This window comes from Aptenodytes forsteri, unplaced genomic scaffold (genome assembly GCF_000699145.1).
Source record: "Aptenodytes forsteri isolate BGI_AS27 unplaced genomic scaffold, ASM69914v1 Scaffold172, whole genome shotgun sequence".
NCBI classification, from domain to species: domain Eukaryota; kingdom Metazoa; phylum Chordata; class Aves; order Sphenisciformes; family Spheniscidae; genus Aptenodytes; species Aptenodytes forsteri.
The window spans coordinates 13,753,311-13,772,729 of NW_008795018.1; the positions used below are offsets into that span (position 1 = coordinate 13,753,311).

The 19,419-nt window shown below is 38.8% G+C and overlaps 1 protein-coding gene across 1 annotated transcript in view; it reads left to right on the forward strand.

Annotated features, from left to right (window-relative positions):
* Nucleotides 1-19,419, forward strand: part of LOC103895988 (macrophage mannose receptor 1-like) — a 34,191-nt gene extending 14,772 nt beyond the window's left edge. Inside the window, 17 exon segments of the mRNA XM_019471099.1 lie at nt 97-184; nt 785-929; nt 3,211-3,246; nt 3,347-3,548; nt 4,037-4,087; nt 4,998-5,098; nt 5,437-5,576; nt 6,775-6,889; nt 7,543-7,724; nt 8,386-8,488; nt 10,002-10,231; nt 12,427-12,592; nt 13,947-14,093; nt 15,197-15,313; nt 16,656-16,823; nt 18,576-18,605; nt 19,175-19,419. Of these exon segments, the coding sequence (XP_019326644.1) occupies nt 97-184; nt 785-929; nt 3,211-3,246; nt 3,347-3,548; nt 4,037-4,087; nt 4,998-5,098; nt 5,437-5,576; nt 6,775-6,889; nt 7,543-7,724; nt 8,386-8,488; nt 10,002-10,231; nt 12,427-12,592; nt 13,947-14,093; nt 15,197-15,313; nt 16,656-16,823; nt 18,576-18,605; nt 19,175-19,419 (2,266 nt within the window).

The window sequence follows — 19,419 nt, forward strand, 5'->3', positions numbered from 1 at the left end:
ATGTGACAGAAAGCAGCATGTTTCTGTGCTTTCCAGCATTTATATAATGGCCCCTTTTTCTACACTCATGTATCTATATTATGTGATTTATTTTAGGGATAAAGGAGTGCACACTCAGGCTTTCTGGATAGGTTTGTTTCTCTTAAATCCTGATGAAGGATTTGCCTGGATTGATGGTTCCCCTGTGAGTACTTATTTGCTGGATATTAATTGACTTTCTGTCCTTTAGAATATATAGATTTTCATCTTTTTATGCCTTTTTTCTAATCTCTTTAACCCTTCAGCAGGTGTATGGCAGCCCTTAATTCATCAGCTGAACGGCTGCAGTGCTCAGAGATGGCACTGTCTTAACACACTAATGGAAGTACAAAATTGCCTGTTTCATCCCTGGTACCATGTTATATCCCATCTTCCACAGTCCGTGCTTTTAGACCTTCACAGCATCCCAGACCAGGCACTGCTGTATGTCAGTACAGAGAAGTCAGTCTGCCATCTTTCACAAAGGGAGATAAACACAACTCCCTCCACCCATCATTTTTTTCTCCATCAGACACATGCTTTTCTATACTGTGTAATCTTTACACCTTCTTCAGGGAGTGATGGGGAAAGTGGGCTGATCAGCATGACTTTCACAGCCCTCTCAGACCTGTCTGAACTCCTATTGATCCCATAAACAAGACACTTGAGATGATGAGATCCTGAAATTGTGTTACAATGGCAATCTATCTCAATTACTTCCACTCGGCTCGAATCACATAGTAATACAGATGTATTTCCAACACAGGTAATTTATGAGAACTGGGATGAAGATGAACCCAACAACCATGAAGAACTTGAACATTGTGTTATGTTTAATAGATCACCTCAAATGCGCTGGAATGACTTGCGCTGTGAACGTTTACTTAATTGGATTTGTGAAACAAAAAAAGGTATGATTACTTCCCCATTTAATTGGAGCGATAAACCCAAGTTCAAAAACAAATTGTATGGATTTAAACAAATTGAAAAGAAGAAAGATTCTGGAAATTGTTCATTTTAAAAACAGTTGCAGTGAAGGCAACACATAAAGCAAGAGGAATGTATCGAGATATTTCAATTGTACTCAGATGCAGGAAGTTAAACATGTCCCTATTTATCTCCTTCTGCCATGGGTTGAATAAATTTGCAAGGCAAAGGTACTTATCCCCTCTCCTCCCTGCATTTCTATCTGCTTCAGGCTTACCCAGGAGAGCCAAAGATGCAGGACACTAGAGTTCTTTGTACAAAAGAGAAAAAAGCTTTGCTTCCCACTGTGAAATGTATAATGGGAACCAAAGAGAGGGATCAGTTGCTATAGGAACCGACAACTCTGAAAAAGAGATCAAAAGTAGAGGCTGGTGTAGCCTTGAAGGACTCCTGCATCCACCCACTTAGCCTGGGAAGCAGGGCCCTAACGCCAGGCCTCCCGCACCTGGTGCCAGGGCACAAAACGGACCTGATGGATGTGCATTGGGGTGCCTGCCAGTGGGAAATGGGGTCTTCATGGGCTGAGGACCCCAAGTGACAACCGATAATGAAAGAACTTGTTTTGCTTACTTGGTCCTACTTTTACATCCCTGCTTCCTCGTTGTAACCTGAGTAGTTGTATGCATCTCTATGGAGCAGGACATTCTTAAAAGCTTCTTGAAATGAAAAGAAAGTTGGATGCACACAGGGAACTAGTAGGAGGCACAATAGGGAGGGGAAGGGAGAAGCAGTTATATAAAAAGCACTGAGTATATCTAATATTTGATGACTCTGCCAACAAACCGTTACCCTTGAGCAGTAAATAAGGCAGCATACTAACATTGAAAAATTGCTTAACCAAAAAGGAAGAATCACTGTTCCCTTGTGGGTAGATTAGTCATACAAATGCACCATCAAAACACTGACTTCCGTATACCAGCTCAAAGCAGTACATCCTGTGCAGCCCTTTCTGGTGCACTGAGCACGCTGCTTTGTACAGATGTGGCTCTCTGCTCTTGGTGAGATTACTCAAGAGGAGTTCAGAAGCCATGACATCAAGACTCTGATCAGTTTATCTTGATCCTAGATGACCTTTCAAAAGTAAAAAAAAAAAAAAGAATTAGATCTTGTTATTGTGAATCTAGATTATATGGTGATCAATGTGAGAGGAGAGATGCTCAGCTGTGGATTCCCTCATATTCACTTAAGACATATTTACTTAAGATACTCCATATTTGGAAAAACAAGGAATGTTATAGTTATGTTAGGATTAAAAAATAAAATCAGAATGAGGTGAAGTATGTAAATTAATCATGAAGACATTTGAATATTTTAGTTCCATTCTTCACTAAATACTTAAGAAGAAAATGTTTAAAAGCTCCCAACAAAAGAATTTTAATTGCTTTTTCATTAGTTTGCTTATTTCTCATCTAAACTCTTCCTGTAATTTCTTTAATAATGTGTTCCTTTCCAACAAACTACAGAAGAAATGGAGAAAGCTAAGAACAGAATTAGTAGTCCTTGTGAAGAACAAATTAACAGGCATCCAAATGAAAGCAGAGCTACCTTTGAGGGGCTATAGCTGGCTCTGGGAATAGCAACACGTTAATTGCTTCCTCCTGGTCCATCCTGTAATCAGAAACTTGGGTTTGGTATCTACTGGCTCTCCAGGACTCTTACAAAGAGACTTTCCTAGTAAAAGCCAAGTCATCAGGGTAGGAGGAATGCATCGAGACTGGAATGCATGGAAATGATGTGTGGTATTAACAAAATACCAGTATTAAGCTTTCGGTACTTGTGGATAGTTTACTACTATGTAGGTAAGCTTGAGAACTTAATACATTGGCTGGATTATGTTGTTTGGCTCTAGTCCCACGAATATAAAAGAATAAATAATAGCATGCCAAGTAAAAATACTAAATAAATTTTCAAACTGATGTAAGTTTCATCTACAAAGTGTTTACTGCATTGTTTAATACAGTGGTTTTGGAGAGATGTATATACGCTTTAAAGATACATATTTTTCACTAGATAAATGTTTCTAAATTATACATATTTTTTAATTTAATCTAGTGGTATGTGCTCTAAAATCTTGCAAATGCATTAGATAACTCATAGTTCGTTTTTTTTTCTCTATTATACAAAGCATTTGCAACTACGTAAAGCAAATCTCTCTGGATTTTTTTGTATTTGGAATGTTGCTCATGATGATCTCTTATTTTACAGGTACACTGCTAAAACCTGAACCGAACTACAAACTTGGTAGGATTTTTTCCTCTTTCAAAGAAAGGTTTACTGTATAGTTTTCAGACTTTGTACAGACCAGACATGAATGTAATCTATATGATTCTTTATCTTTCAGAATACCAAGCCACTGATGATGGTTGGATTATATACGAAGATAAGCAGTACTATTTCAGCAAAGAACGTGTCCATATGGAAAAAGCACGGAGAATTTGTCAGAAGAACTTTGCAGATCTTGTTGTCATTGAGAATGAAAGCAAAAGACAATTTCTATGGAAATATGTAAGCACTGAGCCTATTAATTATAATTGAATTCTGAAGCAGAGCAGCTGATAAAATAAAGGGGACAGCCTATCTATTTAGCTAGGCAAGAGTCCTGAGCTATTGCCCTACATTACTTATTTATATAACAATATATTTCTTCAGGACCTGTAAAGAAATCACTATTGCTTTTAGTAGGTAGAGGAAAAAGGCATGCAAATGTTAAAGGTGCAGCAAAGGATAGTTCAGGCCCAGGTTGCTTATCTCTTCTAAGGTATGTAGTGTTCAGCACAGTGATTATTGCTTTCCCGTCCAGTGGGTTCCTCACTCCAGGATGGTCCCCATGTCCCTGTTGCCTGCTTGAAACCTGGGTCTGAACCTACAATGTTCTTGCCTGAGGCTCAAATCCTGAAAACAAAAAAAGAAATAGGGGAAAAAAAAAAATCACAGGCATGGTTAATGGGCTTCCAGATTTTTGCTTGATGTTGAGGAACTGTTTAGTGCTTAACTGTTAATCGCTTTTGTTTTAGACTTATGCAAAACTCAGAGTGGAATCATATTTCATTGGCTTAGTTGTCAGCTTTGATCAGAAATTCAGGTGAGTAAAGGAAAACTGGTAATGGACAACAAATGACAGTAATTTCATCTTGCTCTATGGAAGCATTTGTGTGTGCTTTCATTTTACATGTTAATAACTGTTGTGCAACTGATCTCTGGGTAGTTTTCAGGAGAAGTCTCAGATCAGAAGTGTTAAGTTGTTCTATATTTAAGCAGAACAATGTGTTTTCCTTCCAAATCTGGGAGAGCAAAACCAATAGAAGTTCATGGCTAAGATTCATTTCACTTAATGTCTTACACTGAGAGAACTGAGTTAAACACCCAAGCAACCCTTCATAGGTAGTGAGAAGAAGCAGCTAATTTTAGGATGTTATTCACCTGATCCACTTTAGATATCAACCTTAGGATGAATTAACTCTGACCAGATCTCCAATGGCTACAGAGAAAGCCCAGGAGGTTTTGATAAAATGTGGATGTAAGGGTTTAATCAGACTAATCCCAGTGGTTCAAGTGATATGAGCTGGAAGCAAGAGGTGTAAGTAACATCTCACCCAACAGCTTTCTGAAATTGCTGGTAGAGAACCTGTTTTAGAAATCTGTTTGTAGAAGGCTTCCAGGGAGTCACCTTTCCGGGGTGAAAGGGAAGTCCAGGCACTGGCGAGATCTTGGGGTTTCAGTCTTGTCCAGACCATAAGAAGCCTTCCCTTTGAGTATGACATTGTTTATCCAACCTCTGGCAAAATGGGACGCCGATGGGACTTGAATGTGATAGTACTAAACAGATGAGAAGCAGCAGTAATGCTGTGGATATGTCCTCTCCACTATATGTAGAGTCTTTGCCCTCTGGTCACTGCTAATACCTTGCTTAGCCCTTTGCCTAAACAGACCTTGTAACTAAATGACTGCTGGAGATGTCTGTCTGGCAGCCACTGTCCCCTTGTTTGATTCAGCTGGCTGGATGAGACCCCAGTGAACTATGTTGCCTGGGCTCCAAATGAACCCAATTTTGTGAATAATGATGAAAACTGTGTGATAATGTCAGAAGATTTTGGTGAGTAAAATAGAAACAAGAAATGCTTGGTTGAAAATTTAGCATCAAAATCCAAAATGTTTGCTACATATTTAAATTTGAGGCTACCCCACAAATAGGTAATTGAACAATACTGACAGTTTTTCATAACAAGTATGCTGAGGTTTAAAACCATGCCATCACCATTAGGAGACAAACATACCACAGAGGAAGGAGGAGTGTATTTGGGTAAATGTGTGCGCGGCAACTGTTTCACCTGCCTCTGGAAGGTTTCATTTGTACTTTATGAATACTGCCTGGGGCTGACTGCTGGTACAAGGGTTTCAGACAGTGATTCTCCGTATTCCATTTATTTACAGGCTTTTGGAAAGACATAAGCTGTGCTGTGAAAAATGCCTTCATCTGTGAAAGGCACAATTCAACTTACTCAGGATTTGCTCCTACTGTACTTCCACCTCTGGGAGGATGTCCTGAAACTTGGCTTTTGTTTAACAATAAGGTGCAGTAACAAATCTCAGCCATATTTAGCAGATTTTCTATAGGTAGAGAAAACAACTATCCCTTTTATCTCACTATATAAATTCTCTCACTTTATACACCAGTTTATTAAGTGGTATTCCAATTAGTAGTGTAGTCAATTTTCATGTTGGCATGTCCGTATCTAAATCTCAAAAAAAGGTGAATTTGAATGTTTTAAGTCATAATTTTTGTAAACGTCCTTGTGCCTTTAGCCATAGTTACTTTTTCAGTTTCTAGAATCTTCTGTCTATTTTAGACGTACTTACTGCACGGAAATCCTGTTCCATTATTCTTATCTGTAAGTGTAAGCGCCTTTTTCTGAGTAACAGAGATGAAAAAATGAAAGGTCACACTTTTCTTACGTAATCAGCTATCACAACAACTCATCTTAAGTTGAGTAACACAAACAGCAATAAATGTCAAATCAAATATAGAAAACAAGCAAGTATTGTTTTTTGCTAAGTTAAGCAAAAGTACACCTGGCCATATGAACTTAAAAAAACCGAACCAACAAATGAAAGCAACAAATCAATCCCACAGTGCAATCAACAGGAAAAGTTTTTATGCATTCAAAGGGCATAAAAAAGGAGAAGCAGCATATGCCAGTTAAAAACCATGTCTTCTGTCCCTCAGAACATACACAACCACAAAAACAATTTTTTACACTGGAAAAATCCCCATAAGATACTAATACACGGTACAAAAGAGCACTTCTTCCTGACGCTGTTCCACTCATGCTGAGCGCTCACACAAGCTCAGGCTTTAGCACTAAGTCTGTGGTATAGAATTGAAAGAACTTGACCTGAGAGATGCCTGCCCCAAATTATGTTCCCAATCAGGAAATAGTTTCAGTCCCTCAAAAATTCTACTTTTCAGTAATGTGACCTGAAATCTTTACCCGTGCACCTTGGATATCTACTTAAATCCTCAAAAGCTTTAGGAGGTTGCTTGCTCTTGCCCAGCACTAACCTTGCACAGCCCACAGGTTTGTAAGTGCTGCACACGCATCACTGTGACTAGCTGGGTGTCCTTTCTGCTGGCTGAAAGCATTCACATTTCAGCAGATGCCCCGTCTGCTGCTCTTTACACGCAGGGACTAGAACTGAATTAATCAAAACCAATGGTTTTAATACTCTCTGACTCCTAAAATTTTGTCTAATCCTTTACTCTCCCCGCAGTGTTATAAAATATTTGGATCCAGAGAAGAAGAGAGACTGACTTGGCACTCTGCAAGAAGTGCTTGTATAGAATTAGGGGGAAATTTGGCCTCTATACACAATGAGCAAGTGCAAGGTATGACAACTGAACCTTTTGGAGCTAAGTATGAAGCCAGCACATTTCACTATTTAATGACAAGGCTGAACTAGCCCCCAGATCTAAATAGCATAACCGATGAAGGAAGACCCGCAGCTGCTTGATCCAGAGAGAAGACTGGAATGAGATATTATGGCACTTCCCATCTCTTGGCAAAAGTGTCATGTGGAGGGAACGGAATAATCTGTTCTCCATGGCCTTGGAAGACGGGATAAATAGTAATAGTTCATAGTAATGAAATGCCTGCAGATATTCAAGTTAGAAAGTAAACAAACATCCATCAGAAATGACATATGTGCAGTAGAAGTTACCTTGGGGAAGACTGATTAATCCTTTTGAAGTCCCTTCTAGCCCTAATTTCTATAATATTTCCAAGAAGTCTGTATGATTTTTATCTAAAAAACTTTTCCTTTTTTTTTTTAATGAAAACAAACTGCTTCAGTTCAATTACCCCTTGTAATTTTTCCTCTTTTACTATTAACTCATAGTCTAACAATACTGAACTTGATATTTCCAGTATTTTAAAAAGTTGATTGGTTGTTTTATTTGGAATTTGGTTTACACTGAATTTGAAGAAAGGCAACTTGTCAGCTACTCTCTTTCTCTAATTTTTTTTTTTTTTTTTTAAATAGCATTCTTCACCTTCCACCTAAAGGATGTTGCCAATGAAACGTGGATCGGACTGAATGACATTAACAGTGAGGGTACATATCTTTGGACGGACGGAAGCTTTTTTGACTATTCAAAGTGGGCAAGACAATTCCCATTTAGAGATAAATACATGGAAGTTGACTGGAAGTATATTACAATACAGGTAAACAGAAAAAAAATCAGAAAATGCGTAACTTAGATAACATACTCAAGTTTAGAGTAATCAGCCTGACTTCTGGCTCAGCTAGGATCCTATATTTCAATGGCTTAAAGCAGAAGGCAACTGGATATTTCAGAGATCAAGTTTTTAAAGCTGTACCCAGAGATTAATAGGCCTGTTTCGAGACTACACTTGTTATTCCTTTGCAGAAGTCTAGAACTGCAGAAAAGGAGTGCTGTATTATAATTACTGCTAGAATTAATTAAAATTATTAGACTTATTAGATTTTACTGAAAGTATTCAGTATTACTAGCTGGGATTTTTACTTCGTTTTATTGTTTTTCCTTGTACAGCATGAATCCAAATGAAAGTTCAACAAATTCAGTACAGATTACCATAAACTACATAGTAAAAATAGCTTTGGTGCACTCCAAGAAATTTTAATAAACTGACAAAAGTTCTTGCAGTAATCTGCCAAGGAAAGTACATTTGCTTAATATACATAATATAAAATGTTTAATTTCCAAGAAACAATAAATGAAAATTAGAGCCAGAAAATTAGAAAAGAAAGCTATTAACTTTGTCTCCTCAAACGTATTCCTATTATTTTGCCAGACATTTTGCACTTTATCAGCTACAATTTTCTTTTGAAATTTTTCCCTAGACTGACTGTATTGCAATGACAAAAAGATCTGTAGATGAAGCAGGGTACTGGGAAAACACTGACTGCCAGCATAACAAAAGCTATATTTGCCAGATGGACAGCAGTAAGTTTCATTTTTCACCTTTGTTGGAAGACATTTACCGAACAATCTGACCGTATGAGTCCTCAGTTGTAACTGCCTGGCTGTGCCTGTAGCAGCCAGGGTGAGGGAAGCGGGGCTACTTTCCCAGCTCAGGAATTCCAAACACAAAACCCACTCTGGGATAAGGATTATAAAAAAGTTTTGGCTTTATGGCCTCTCCCCTACCAGCATACCCACCAACACTCACAGAGGCTGACTTCACCTACCCTGCAGACACCTACACTTAAATCAGTTGCCTGAACATGGCGAGTAGACACTTTGAAGGCAGGATTCACCTGCCTCATCCTGAGGCAAATGCCCAAAACAGGTTAGAAGAGCTATGCCTTCAAAATGCCTTTTTTCTCTATTGACAGAAAAGTTTAGCCATCTGTGCTTTACCCAACTAGCACAAACATAGGTATTTGAATCAGGTTATTTTGCAAATGCAAATACAAAGCATAAAGACAAATCCATCAGTGACCTCCACCATAGGTATGTATCTTAGCTAGTTAGACAATACACTAAAAGCAGCTTTCCCACCCTGACCCCCAGACCTACCCCTTCTCATTAAAAAATCCTCAGGCATACTCCACTGGGGGGTTAACTAAGGTCAGTTAAACCAGTTATTTTGCTCGTTAGTCTCTAGCAATGCTTTTATATCACAAGACCAGCAATAACCAGAAGGGCAAAAGTTCTAGTTTTATTTGTGCATCCTCCAGGTGGGAGACACATCCGGAGCACAGCTACACTGCAGAGTCTGCAGGAATAGAAACAGGGAACTGCTGAGCAGCAAGTGAAAATACAGGAAGAAGCCACAGCTGGGCCAGATGCTTCACAGCCCTGTCCCGTGCAAGTGCAGAAAGCTGCACGAGGGCGTCACTAGCAAAAACAATTGCCAGGGCGTTCTTGACACTGACTGGACATGAAGGCGGTTTTTGTCCTTTTTTCTGTCCCCATCACTAGCTCTAGGTCTTTGTCTTCTACTCCCACATATATCATTTAAGGTACAATGACAGTTTCCTTTTTCACTTCATCCTGCATGGGAAAGAAGCAGCAGCAGAGCCACAAACTTTGCTTAGAATGAAATTCACCCTTATTTTGAGACTGAAGTGGTGTGGAGATCCTGCACCGTGCTTGTGCTTGGGAGGAATTTGACCTGCACTGCAGGAGGGGAACCTAGAGAGCTCGGGGGAGGATCACTATGTGACCAGGATTCACATATTTTCATCTGGTGCAGTGTATGTCTATAGATACGCACAGCTTGTCCTCTGCCTCTCCCTAATCCCTGAATATGTTATTTACACTATAGTTACAAATAATTCCAAGTTACTGTTAAAATATGTCTCCTGTGTTTTAAATAAGAAATGCTTTTACTTGCTGCTTGTGCTGCCACACTACATTCATCTGTTACTCAAAAGTAATACTGCTATTCAGGCAGCTAGTAATTTTCACTGTTTTCTCCCCTTCCTCTTGAATTTGTACCTCTTTCCTACAGAGCCTGAACTGTTTCATTCCACAACTGCTCCAGATTCTGATTTCGTCCATTATGGTAACAGCAGCTATTTAATCATTCCTTCTAAAATGAATTGGGAAGAAGCAAGAAAAGCCTGCAAGGAGAAATCTTCAGAGCTTGCCAGCATTTTTGATTATTACAGTAATATATTCCTGCTGCTGCAGGCAGTGCAATATGGAGAGCCCTTATGGATTGGGCTCAACAGCAATGTGGTAAGATTAATAAATTGATAGGTGGTGCGGTTAAATGTCATGATTGGATTACTATCAGCAGGGAGAATTGTAGCATGAATAGATTTAGGAACCTAGGACTGGTGGACAGCACTCACTTTGTTTAACTTCATCCATCTTAAATCATTAAATTCCATTTTAGGCAACGGAGAAGGATGGGAACCTCTGAGAGTGTGGGCCTCTCTTTACTGATTCTATGGGAATCTTAGACACTTAGGTCAAAATACCTGGTTAACTTTTAGATGGCCATTTTTAGAAGAGGTGAATTCTACTCAAAGGGAGCAACAGGGTCATTAAGGCTAGTGCCTCATGATCATTGGCAGCTGTAGCTTTTTCATTACTTTTTGGTTCAGAAGGGTTCACAGGACATACCATGTGTCTCTGAACACCCTCCTTGTTATGCCTGCTAAGTCCCAAAGCCTAAAAGCAGTAAAAGCTATACTGTACCAGAAGAAGTGAATACAGAGATCCAGGTCCACCACTGTGTAAGGGAACACTCGGGTGAGCATCAGTCTTATTAGGTCTGTGACTGAGTGCCAAAACGAGCTTCAGCTTCTCTGGTGTATATGCAGTTGCTCAATGCACTTAACTATCACGTTTCTATTGCATTATTCTTTGAGCTGACTAAACTACCTTGATAATAAAAAGAGCCTTTTCATCAGTAATTATTTTCTTAACTAGTGATTGCCGTTACTAATTGTGATTCCACACTGATACATGATATAGCAAAACATGTCTGAAATTCGGTATCCCTAGGGAGAACTTACAGTAAATGTTGTGTAAAAATAGCGTTTCTGATTATATGATGCAGCAGCACTCTGATAAAGCCTCTTAGAAGGCTACATAGCCTGAGACAATTAATTTGTTGCTGAATACGTATTTCCATGATTCTAACAGTGCCTCTCCCTACCAGACAAAATGCTTGGTCTTAGAACATATAAGTGAATGCTAGTCACCAACCTTGACATGAATCTTCCCACTTGCATAAGTCCACAGGACGTCTCTATCCAAAACAAAATAATAGTGTTTAAGTCCACTTGATATCAAAGTTGGCTATTTTTACAGTCATAGAAACATGGTTTAGAAAGCAGTTAAAATTCCATTACGATCAGGTTTGGATCACGGGACGTGTTCTCCTGGCCCTTATAAATAAGCCGGCCCTGCTGTTGCAGACCGAAGCTTTGTGGTTCCTCCTGTTCCCCAGGCAGCAGTCTTGCCCTGATGGTGCTGAGCTCAGAAGGGGCTTGTGTACCTGGCCTCTTGACACATCTAGACACTAGAGTGGGATCACAGTTTACCCCTCAGTTCTTAATGTCAGCAGTATACTGTCTGGGTCTGTTCCCTTTTCCTTGCAATTCTTCTGATTCTTCCTGGGGAAAAAAAAAAAAAGGGCGGGGGCAGTGGGGGAAGACTAAACAAAGAGTCAAGACTTCCTGCTCCAGTGTATTTATCTTTTGCTCCTAACAAACTAATAATTTTCTCAGATTTTCATAGTGATAGCTGCAGTGAAAAGGAGACCATGAAAGAGAAAAGGAAACGCTACACTGCCCAAAAGAAATGGGTCCTTTTGTTTCATATGTTTTTAGATCCTCTTAGCCCTCTTCCTCCACCACCATTGCCAGAAGAATGAATGCTTGTTTGAAGTGCAAATTTGTTTGCTGCGCAATATTACATGCTACATAATATCTTTTGCTCCTAACAAACTAATCATTTTCTCAGATTTTCATAGTGATAGCTGCAGTTTGCTCCTGAATGTTTCTCCTCAAAACTTGAGCTTAGAGTCCTTGTTTGACTCCAAGACCCACTTCCACCTGAGCTTTTCACAGGTTTCTTGTTCCTGTGGTTACGTTACTCTTCATGGTGACCTGACTCTTCTGGGATGGTGATTCCACCTCACAATGTTGCCCAACAAGCGACTGAGCACCAGCAGTACCCAGGAAGCATCATTTAGCCTTCAAAACACCTTCAGGGGCTGTTTCAGCATGGGAGGCATACTGCTGTGTCTTACTTTTACATTGCTGTGTCCTGATTCAATTAATATTTTAACAGTACTAGCACAGATATACAAACTGAGCTTTATATATCACTGTGAAAATGTGCATTTGTATAAATCCACTTACCTGAAACAACCGATGAGAGTGTAGAAAAATTATGTCAAATGTCTGTTTCAATTTTAGAGTTATGGTTATTACAGATGGACCGATAAAAGGAAAATAAATTTTTCTAAGTGGTACTATGGAGAACCAAAACAGAAAATAGCCTGTGTCTATCTAGAGCTCTCTGGGAACTGGAAAACAGCACCTTGTAATGAAAAATATTTTCCTGTCTGCAAAAAATCTGAGGGTAAGCTGTGGAGGTGACTTTTGGTTTTATGGCAGAAACCTTGCTTGATCTGCTTTGACTGAAACACAAATTTCTAAGAATATATTAAGGAACAATAAACCTGAGTATGCAATGTCAATACCTTTATTTTGCATGACCAATGTTTTATTTTGATGGAGCCAAGACACTGCCATTTTACTGGACTGGGGTGATAACTGCCGTAGGAGTTATCCTACGTGGCAGGGAGATAGAACATAGAGATTGTGGGAGTACTAAACATTTCACTTCAAGTCTAGAAGGTGAAATATTTTTCTGACAGGAATTTTGTGGGAAGGATTGCAATCAATAAAGTCCACTGAGTATAAAATAAATTTTGTTCCTTCAACATAAGCGGCGTTCATATACTGGTTACGGCTTCACTGTTACTAGATTCTAAAAACTGGGGAAAGGAGGAAGAGTTGTATCTGGGAAAAAAGAGTCTGTTATTGGCCCAAGCAAAAGTTCATACTTCATAGTGATTCTACGGGTGTCACTGAGGAATACTACAAGTTAAAAGCTACAGGCAAACCTTAGGATGGGACTGAACCTTTTTGCTTTCTCATTTGTATTAGAGCAATTGCTGTTAGCTCTAGTGACACAGGGTTAATGGAAATTCTGAGTTTCTTTTAATCTGTTTTTGTGTAGTTTTTCTTTAATTTCTTTTCCAGACCATGCTCTGAACTTCATATCTGTTCATTTGCAACTTTCATTTTAAAAACGCATGTACTAACTGACAGTGTTACCGTTTCATTCCATAATGTCATTGCTTGCAGAAAAATGAGGGGCTACTACATAAATATTCGATGAGCTTCAGATTATTCTATGCATTGTCAGAGTTAAAGCTGTTCCGAAATTTTATGTAAGGATTATTATCTTTAGGAAAATATTAAATGGGAAATTTCCACAGTAAACTATGATTTAGATGATATTTCATTTAAAATCAAATTGATATTTGAACCTCTTGAGAGTTTGGGAGTTTTCTGGCTTTTCTTTTTCTGCTTTTTACTGTATCTTTTATTTATACAAATTTGTTGGTTATAACAAAATAAACTAGAACCAAAAACCCCTGAACACCCAAATATCCTTGAGACAGTCCAGGTTTGATTTAGCTGGTAACGCAGAAGAGTGCAGGCTCACATTGAATCATTCAGCTGTGACTGAGCAGTTCTGCTCCTCATTGTCACTCTTGACATAGTCACTGATAATTCTAGCACTGTGTGCAGAAGAATATTTTAAGTACCTTTAAAAAAGGGGTTTTTTTTAAAACTTGATTTCATATCTAAAGAACTGTAATCCCTACTGAATGAAAGCATCCATAATATCTGATTTCTTCTAGACGCACTTCCTTCTGATCCCCCACAGGATATGGGAAAATGTCCTGAATCTGATCACGTATCTTGGATTCCTTTCCGAAGCCACTGCTATAACTTCAATGCCAATGAAATGAGCTGGGCTCAGTCTGTGACTCAGTGCGTTCAATCAGGTAATTATTATTTTTGCCCAAAGATAGGATTTCAATCTTGATATAAAAAAAAAAAATCACTTTGATGTAAAAAAAAAAATCACTTTAAAAAAGTCTTGAAAACTAATGCTGCAAAATCTACACATATCAAAAAAAGGAAATCAATGTCTCATTTTTCGCCATTGATGCTGTTTGCTTTTCAGTTATGTTGAAATTAAGGTGATGAATTTTCCTTTTTTCCAGCTGTGCTTGCTTCTTGTTATATTTCTTCATTCACAAAATTTCTCTTTTTAGTAAGATTTTAAAATGGGTTAAATTCCCTCCAGCCTTATCCCTTCTTTTCCATATCTCTCCCTACACAAGAGCAGAATTAAATATCATAATAACAATCACTTATTTTTAACAGGGGGTGTGTGATCCAAAAGGCGTTGCATGTTCTGCCTGAAAGTCCTTGCTCTACCAGCAGGGCTCCCTGGCAGCCTGCAGAGCCAGGGGAGGGCAAAGGCTTCCCTCCCCCATCTCAGAGGCATCTGGTCCTGGCCAAGACCATGAGCTGCTCCTTGGCCCTCTTCCACCTGTGCTGCTGAATCATCAGCTACCTCATCCATGCTTCAGGAGGCCACGAAAGAGAAAAGGAAACGCTACACTGCCCAAAAGAAATGGGTCCTTTTGTTTCATACGTTTTTAGATCCTCTTAGCCCTCTTCCTCCACCACCATTGCCAGAAAAATGAATACTTCAGTTTGAATTGCAAATTCGTTTGCTGCGCAATATTACATGCTGCATAATATCCTGTCAAACTATGAAGAACAAATAAATAGTCATCAATAATACCGATGAAAAATATTATCCAATCACTTGAAAATAATGTGCACTTTGCCTGGTGTTTAAAAATCATCATCTTCACTGTGCTTTCATGTCTTTCATTTGTGATGACATCACTCACAGTCTGTGCTGTTCCCCTACAGCTGAACACTACTTTCTGGTCTCTACTCAAATCCTTGCTTACTGCCTACCAGCAGGAGAGGTTTTATTATTAACCTTATCCTATATCAACGGCTGTAACTACCACTGACTTCTATGGCAGGGGATACCTCCAATCATCTTCTGTTGGTTTTCTTATAGGTGGTGTGTTGACTTCTGTAGAAGATCTGGCTGAATCAAACTTTTTAGTAGAGCATGCAGACTTATTCACAACCAAGACAAGTGGCTTTTGGATAGGAATATACAGAAACGTAAATGGTAACTATTTTAACTATAGTCTATAAATAATTATAAATAGACTTTGTTAAATGGACAGAAATATGAATAAGATACATTTTTGTTTTTAAGGAAGTAACTGAAATACAATATAAGCTAATTAAAAACAAAAAGATAGATTGATAGCATATAATCTAAAATTTTTGGAAGTTGATGTTTTTTTCCAACAGGTGTGAAAGGCTGTAGAAAAGAAATTTGCCTGGCTTCAGTTATGGGTCTTGCATAGGTCCACCAAAGGGATGCCACCATGTGGGACTGCCTCAATTCAAATATCTTTTCTATATCTGGCTCAGTAGCAAAGATGTAGAGAGGTGATAGGAATATCTCTTGAGAGGCACAACACAGAAGATACTGTTCTTTAAGAAAGTGAGATATAACATGTAATTTCAGCTGTCCATACCTGAGGCAATCATGGGGCCTCATTTCTAAATTCGAACGATCCAGGAATTGCTGTAATTGATGATAATTTTGCACAGCTGCTTACGCTTGCAGTGTCACCAATGACCTTCACAGAGGACCACAGCCAATGACATGTATCCGTCCCTCTGACCTCAGCCCTCCCTGAGGACATGTCTCCTATTCCTGGTCTGTGAGAAAGCCTTTCCCACCCCATTTGCTCTGTGCCCCGGTGGGGAACATGTCCCGGCTGGCTCTAATCTTCTCACGGCTGGGGAGCACCCGCATGGGAGTTACGGGTGTCCGGCTGGAGCCCACAGCATCGAGCTTCTCTGTATGGAGAAAATGAGGCTGCTGGCTGCCAGAAAAAGAGTGCAGTGGAAAACATGCGCTTGGAAGAAAACAACACTAGTGGCAATCCACAATCAGTCAGAAAGGATTTTTTTCTTTTTAGATTAATTTTAACTCATTGATACTTCAAAATTTTTGTTTCAGAATTTATGCAAAAAAGAAATGTCTTAATTTTAACTATGCATATGTTTAAGCGTTACAGTAAAAGTTGCTTGATTTTCAATGACTGCTGCTGCAACAAGAATTTAGAAATTAAAAAAAAAAAGCATAGCTTTATTTTTTTTCAGTTTGAAACTTTAGTACCCGAGACAAAAATATGGGGATATGTAAATTAAAACTAAGTTATGATTGGCAAATCTGCAAATCATAATTTGGAAAAGCATTTATATTGTTTTTAAGAAGAGAATCAAAAGAAATAAAATGCATTAGAAAATAACCACAGATGGAATTTTTGGAGAAAGTAGTATTGCTTTATTAGGCTCAGTAAAGTAATAATGTTCATATAAATACTCACTAATATTAGCGAAGATCTTTGATGTGGAACTATTAGTATTGCTACTAACATTTGCAACATTAGGGCAGCTGCTTTGGCAAGACAACAGTGCCTTAGACTTTGTCAACTGGGGTGAAGGACAGCCCTCAGAGGACCAGCTTGATTACTGCGTGGGGTTGTCCGCATTCTCCGGCTACTGGAGTATCCTTCCTTGCTCTTCCCCAAAGGGTTTTATTTGTAAGAAACCAAAGAGTAAGTGACTTCTTTAATATTTGCTCTTGATGCTTATGGTTTGATTTCAGTAGTAATAGCACAATATGGTCGTTACAAAAGGCCAACATAAAATGCTGTATTTACAGTCTTCCTTATCACCTGTTTCAACATTCAGACAAAAATAATATGAATATACAGTTATCCTTTTTTTTGTCTGCCCTGTTCATGTTTTATTGCTTCATAGCTTCAGACTTTCTTGCATTCTGTGATAAATATTCAATTAATAACTGAAGATGATCAATATTTTCTGGAAAATTTTTAAACTCCTTTGTCGTTTTGCTCCCCTCCAATGTACACACATATTTTCCTGCTAACATTTGTATTCACTTTCTATGGAACAAAGGTTGCATCAATAACTTGCTTTTCTTCCTCTTGCTGTACTATGACACATGCTGTTCTAGTAAGAGATGGATGAAGCAATTCCATTTAAATAATAACAGAACGGAAGCATGATCCAGAGCGCGTATAGTGACCTTTGAAAATAGTAGAAGTGGTTTGGTTAGCTTTTTTTTTTTTTTTAAATGTTGTGTTTCTGTGTAACTGAGCACCATCTGCTTTGGTCAGGAAGTACAAGTATCAGAATATCATGAGCCAAACAGCCATGTGGTATTTTGGAGTTTAAAAAAAAGTATGATTTCCTGCCCTGTTTCGCAACCCCGAGGTTAGGGATGTTTCTGAGGTTCTGTCCTTTCCCTTCCCAGAGCAAAGCTGCAGCTGGCGGGGAAAGTAGCCGTACACATTTACTGCAGTGTCAGAGCATTTTCTGAAAAGCAAAGTTCTCCTTTTTGGGCAACTCCTAAATTTCTTTGGGTAGTCGGAGCAATAGACATATAGAAAGTTAATTCTTTGTTACCAGATATATCGGAAAGCTGAAACTCAGTGTCAACACACACTTTATTTGTTGGGTTTGACTGTGAGTGGCCCCTACGTGCAATGCCAAAGCACAGTGAATATTCCTGACAGCAGGTTCTCCAGCAGAATGGGGTTTCAGCACAAGCAAATATTACAACACAGGGAGCTCTGCATCCTTCCAAGGGGCCAGTTAACAGTTGCATTTCCTTCGTGCTCACAAGCACGCCAAAACTTAATGTGTTGCTGTGTTTCTGCTGCAGCAGCCCGGCTCCTGGTGCTTCCTACGCCAGATCTGCTCTTGCACTGGCCATCATCCAGCTCGCACCCAGCGCGCCAAGAAGAATCTTGCAGATGGCGCCCTCTTTGCATGGCCGGGAAAAACTGCATAAGAAAGTTTGAGCTTATAAATGTAATTATAGATGCAAATGAATTATGGTAAATTAAAATCTGCTGGGTCTCAAAGGAATTGTGTGCAGTACAGGAAAACTGTCAAATATCCTCAGCATTTGATCAAGTTTTTCCCAGTCTCCACAGGCATGCAGACCCAGTGAAGAGGGCATGATTTATTAACCAGGGGAGAAGAGAGAGTCCATCTAAAACAGTCAGAAACTACCTGTGCTTGGAGATTCTTTGGTTATTAAAAACGAAGCAAGAAGGGGGCTTTAATATGCAAAACACTGCAGTTTTATTACAGTGAATATCAGGTTAAAAATAATCTACACCTTTTCATCTCTGTTAATTTAGCAAATGTGTTTCCAGGAGAAGTGATGAGGTAACCTTGATGTGCAGGTTACCAGACCTTTTGCTAACATGAAACTGTTGGGATGAAAATGCGACGGTTTTAGATTTTGGCTAAACATTTGTCTTTATCTTTGACAGCTATTCTTAAAGCAGCTGCAAACATGGAAGGTAGGATTTATTTTTCCTTTCCAATAGTTTCAAAGAGACCTGAAAAGAAATACTTGGGTTTTTTTATGAATTGGTATTTAGTATTTATTTGTCTTGTATATGTTTATTTATACAAGCTTAATTTACTTAGTTGCCATTGAATTCACTCCCAGCATAATTTAGCAGTACATATGAGACACTTAGGGCATCGCAGGGTGACTAAATGCTTTAGTAAACTGATCACCCCCTCTTTGCTGCTTCTTTTGCATGCTAAGATCTATGAGGAGGACTGACACAGAGATGTTATGGTAGATTTTTAATAAAACTTTTATCCTAAAAACCCCCCATACAATAATATCTACACCTTAATTATCATAGCTTCTTTGCCCACCCTCCTATCCTTGCCCCAAGACAACAGTGGAAGAAGACCAAGAAATGTTGAGGTTATATTCCATTTCCTTCATAAATGCGGGTTGCTGATTAACAACCTGGTAATTAAGGGGGAAATTAGACCAATAGTTTTCAGTATTCTTCATATTTATTTGTGGTTACAGTACACCCACTTCTATTTGCTTTGTATTTATTTACAGATGCCAAAAAGGACAAAACACAAGAACACATGAATATGTGGATACTACTTACTCTGGTCCTCATCATTTTATTAGGGATGGGCTTCATGATTTATTTCTTATTCAAGATCAAAACTCAAAGGGAGACTGAAAGAGAGGTGAGGCAGTGCAGCACACTGCTAGAATACAGCCGTGTCCTAACTGGAAAGAATGATGAAAATGATTCTACCAACAACAAAGGAAAAAATGAACACAGCGTCGTCTAA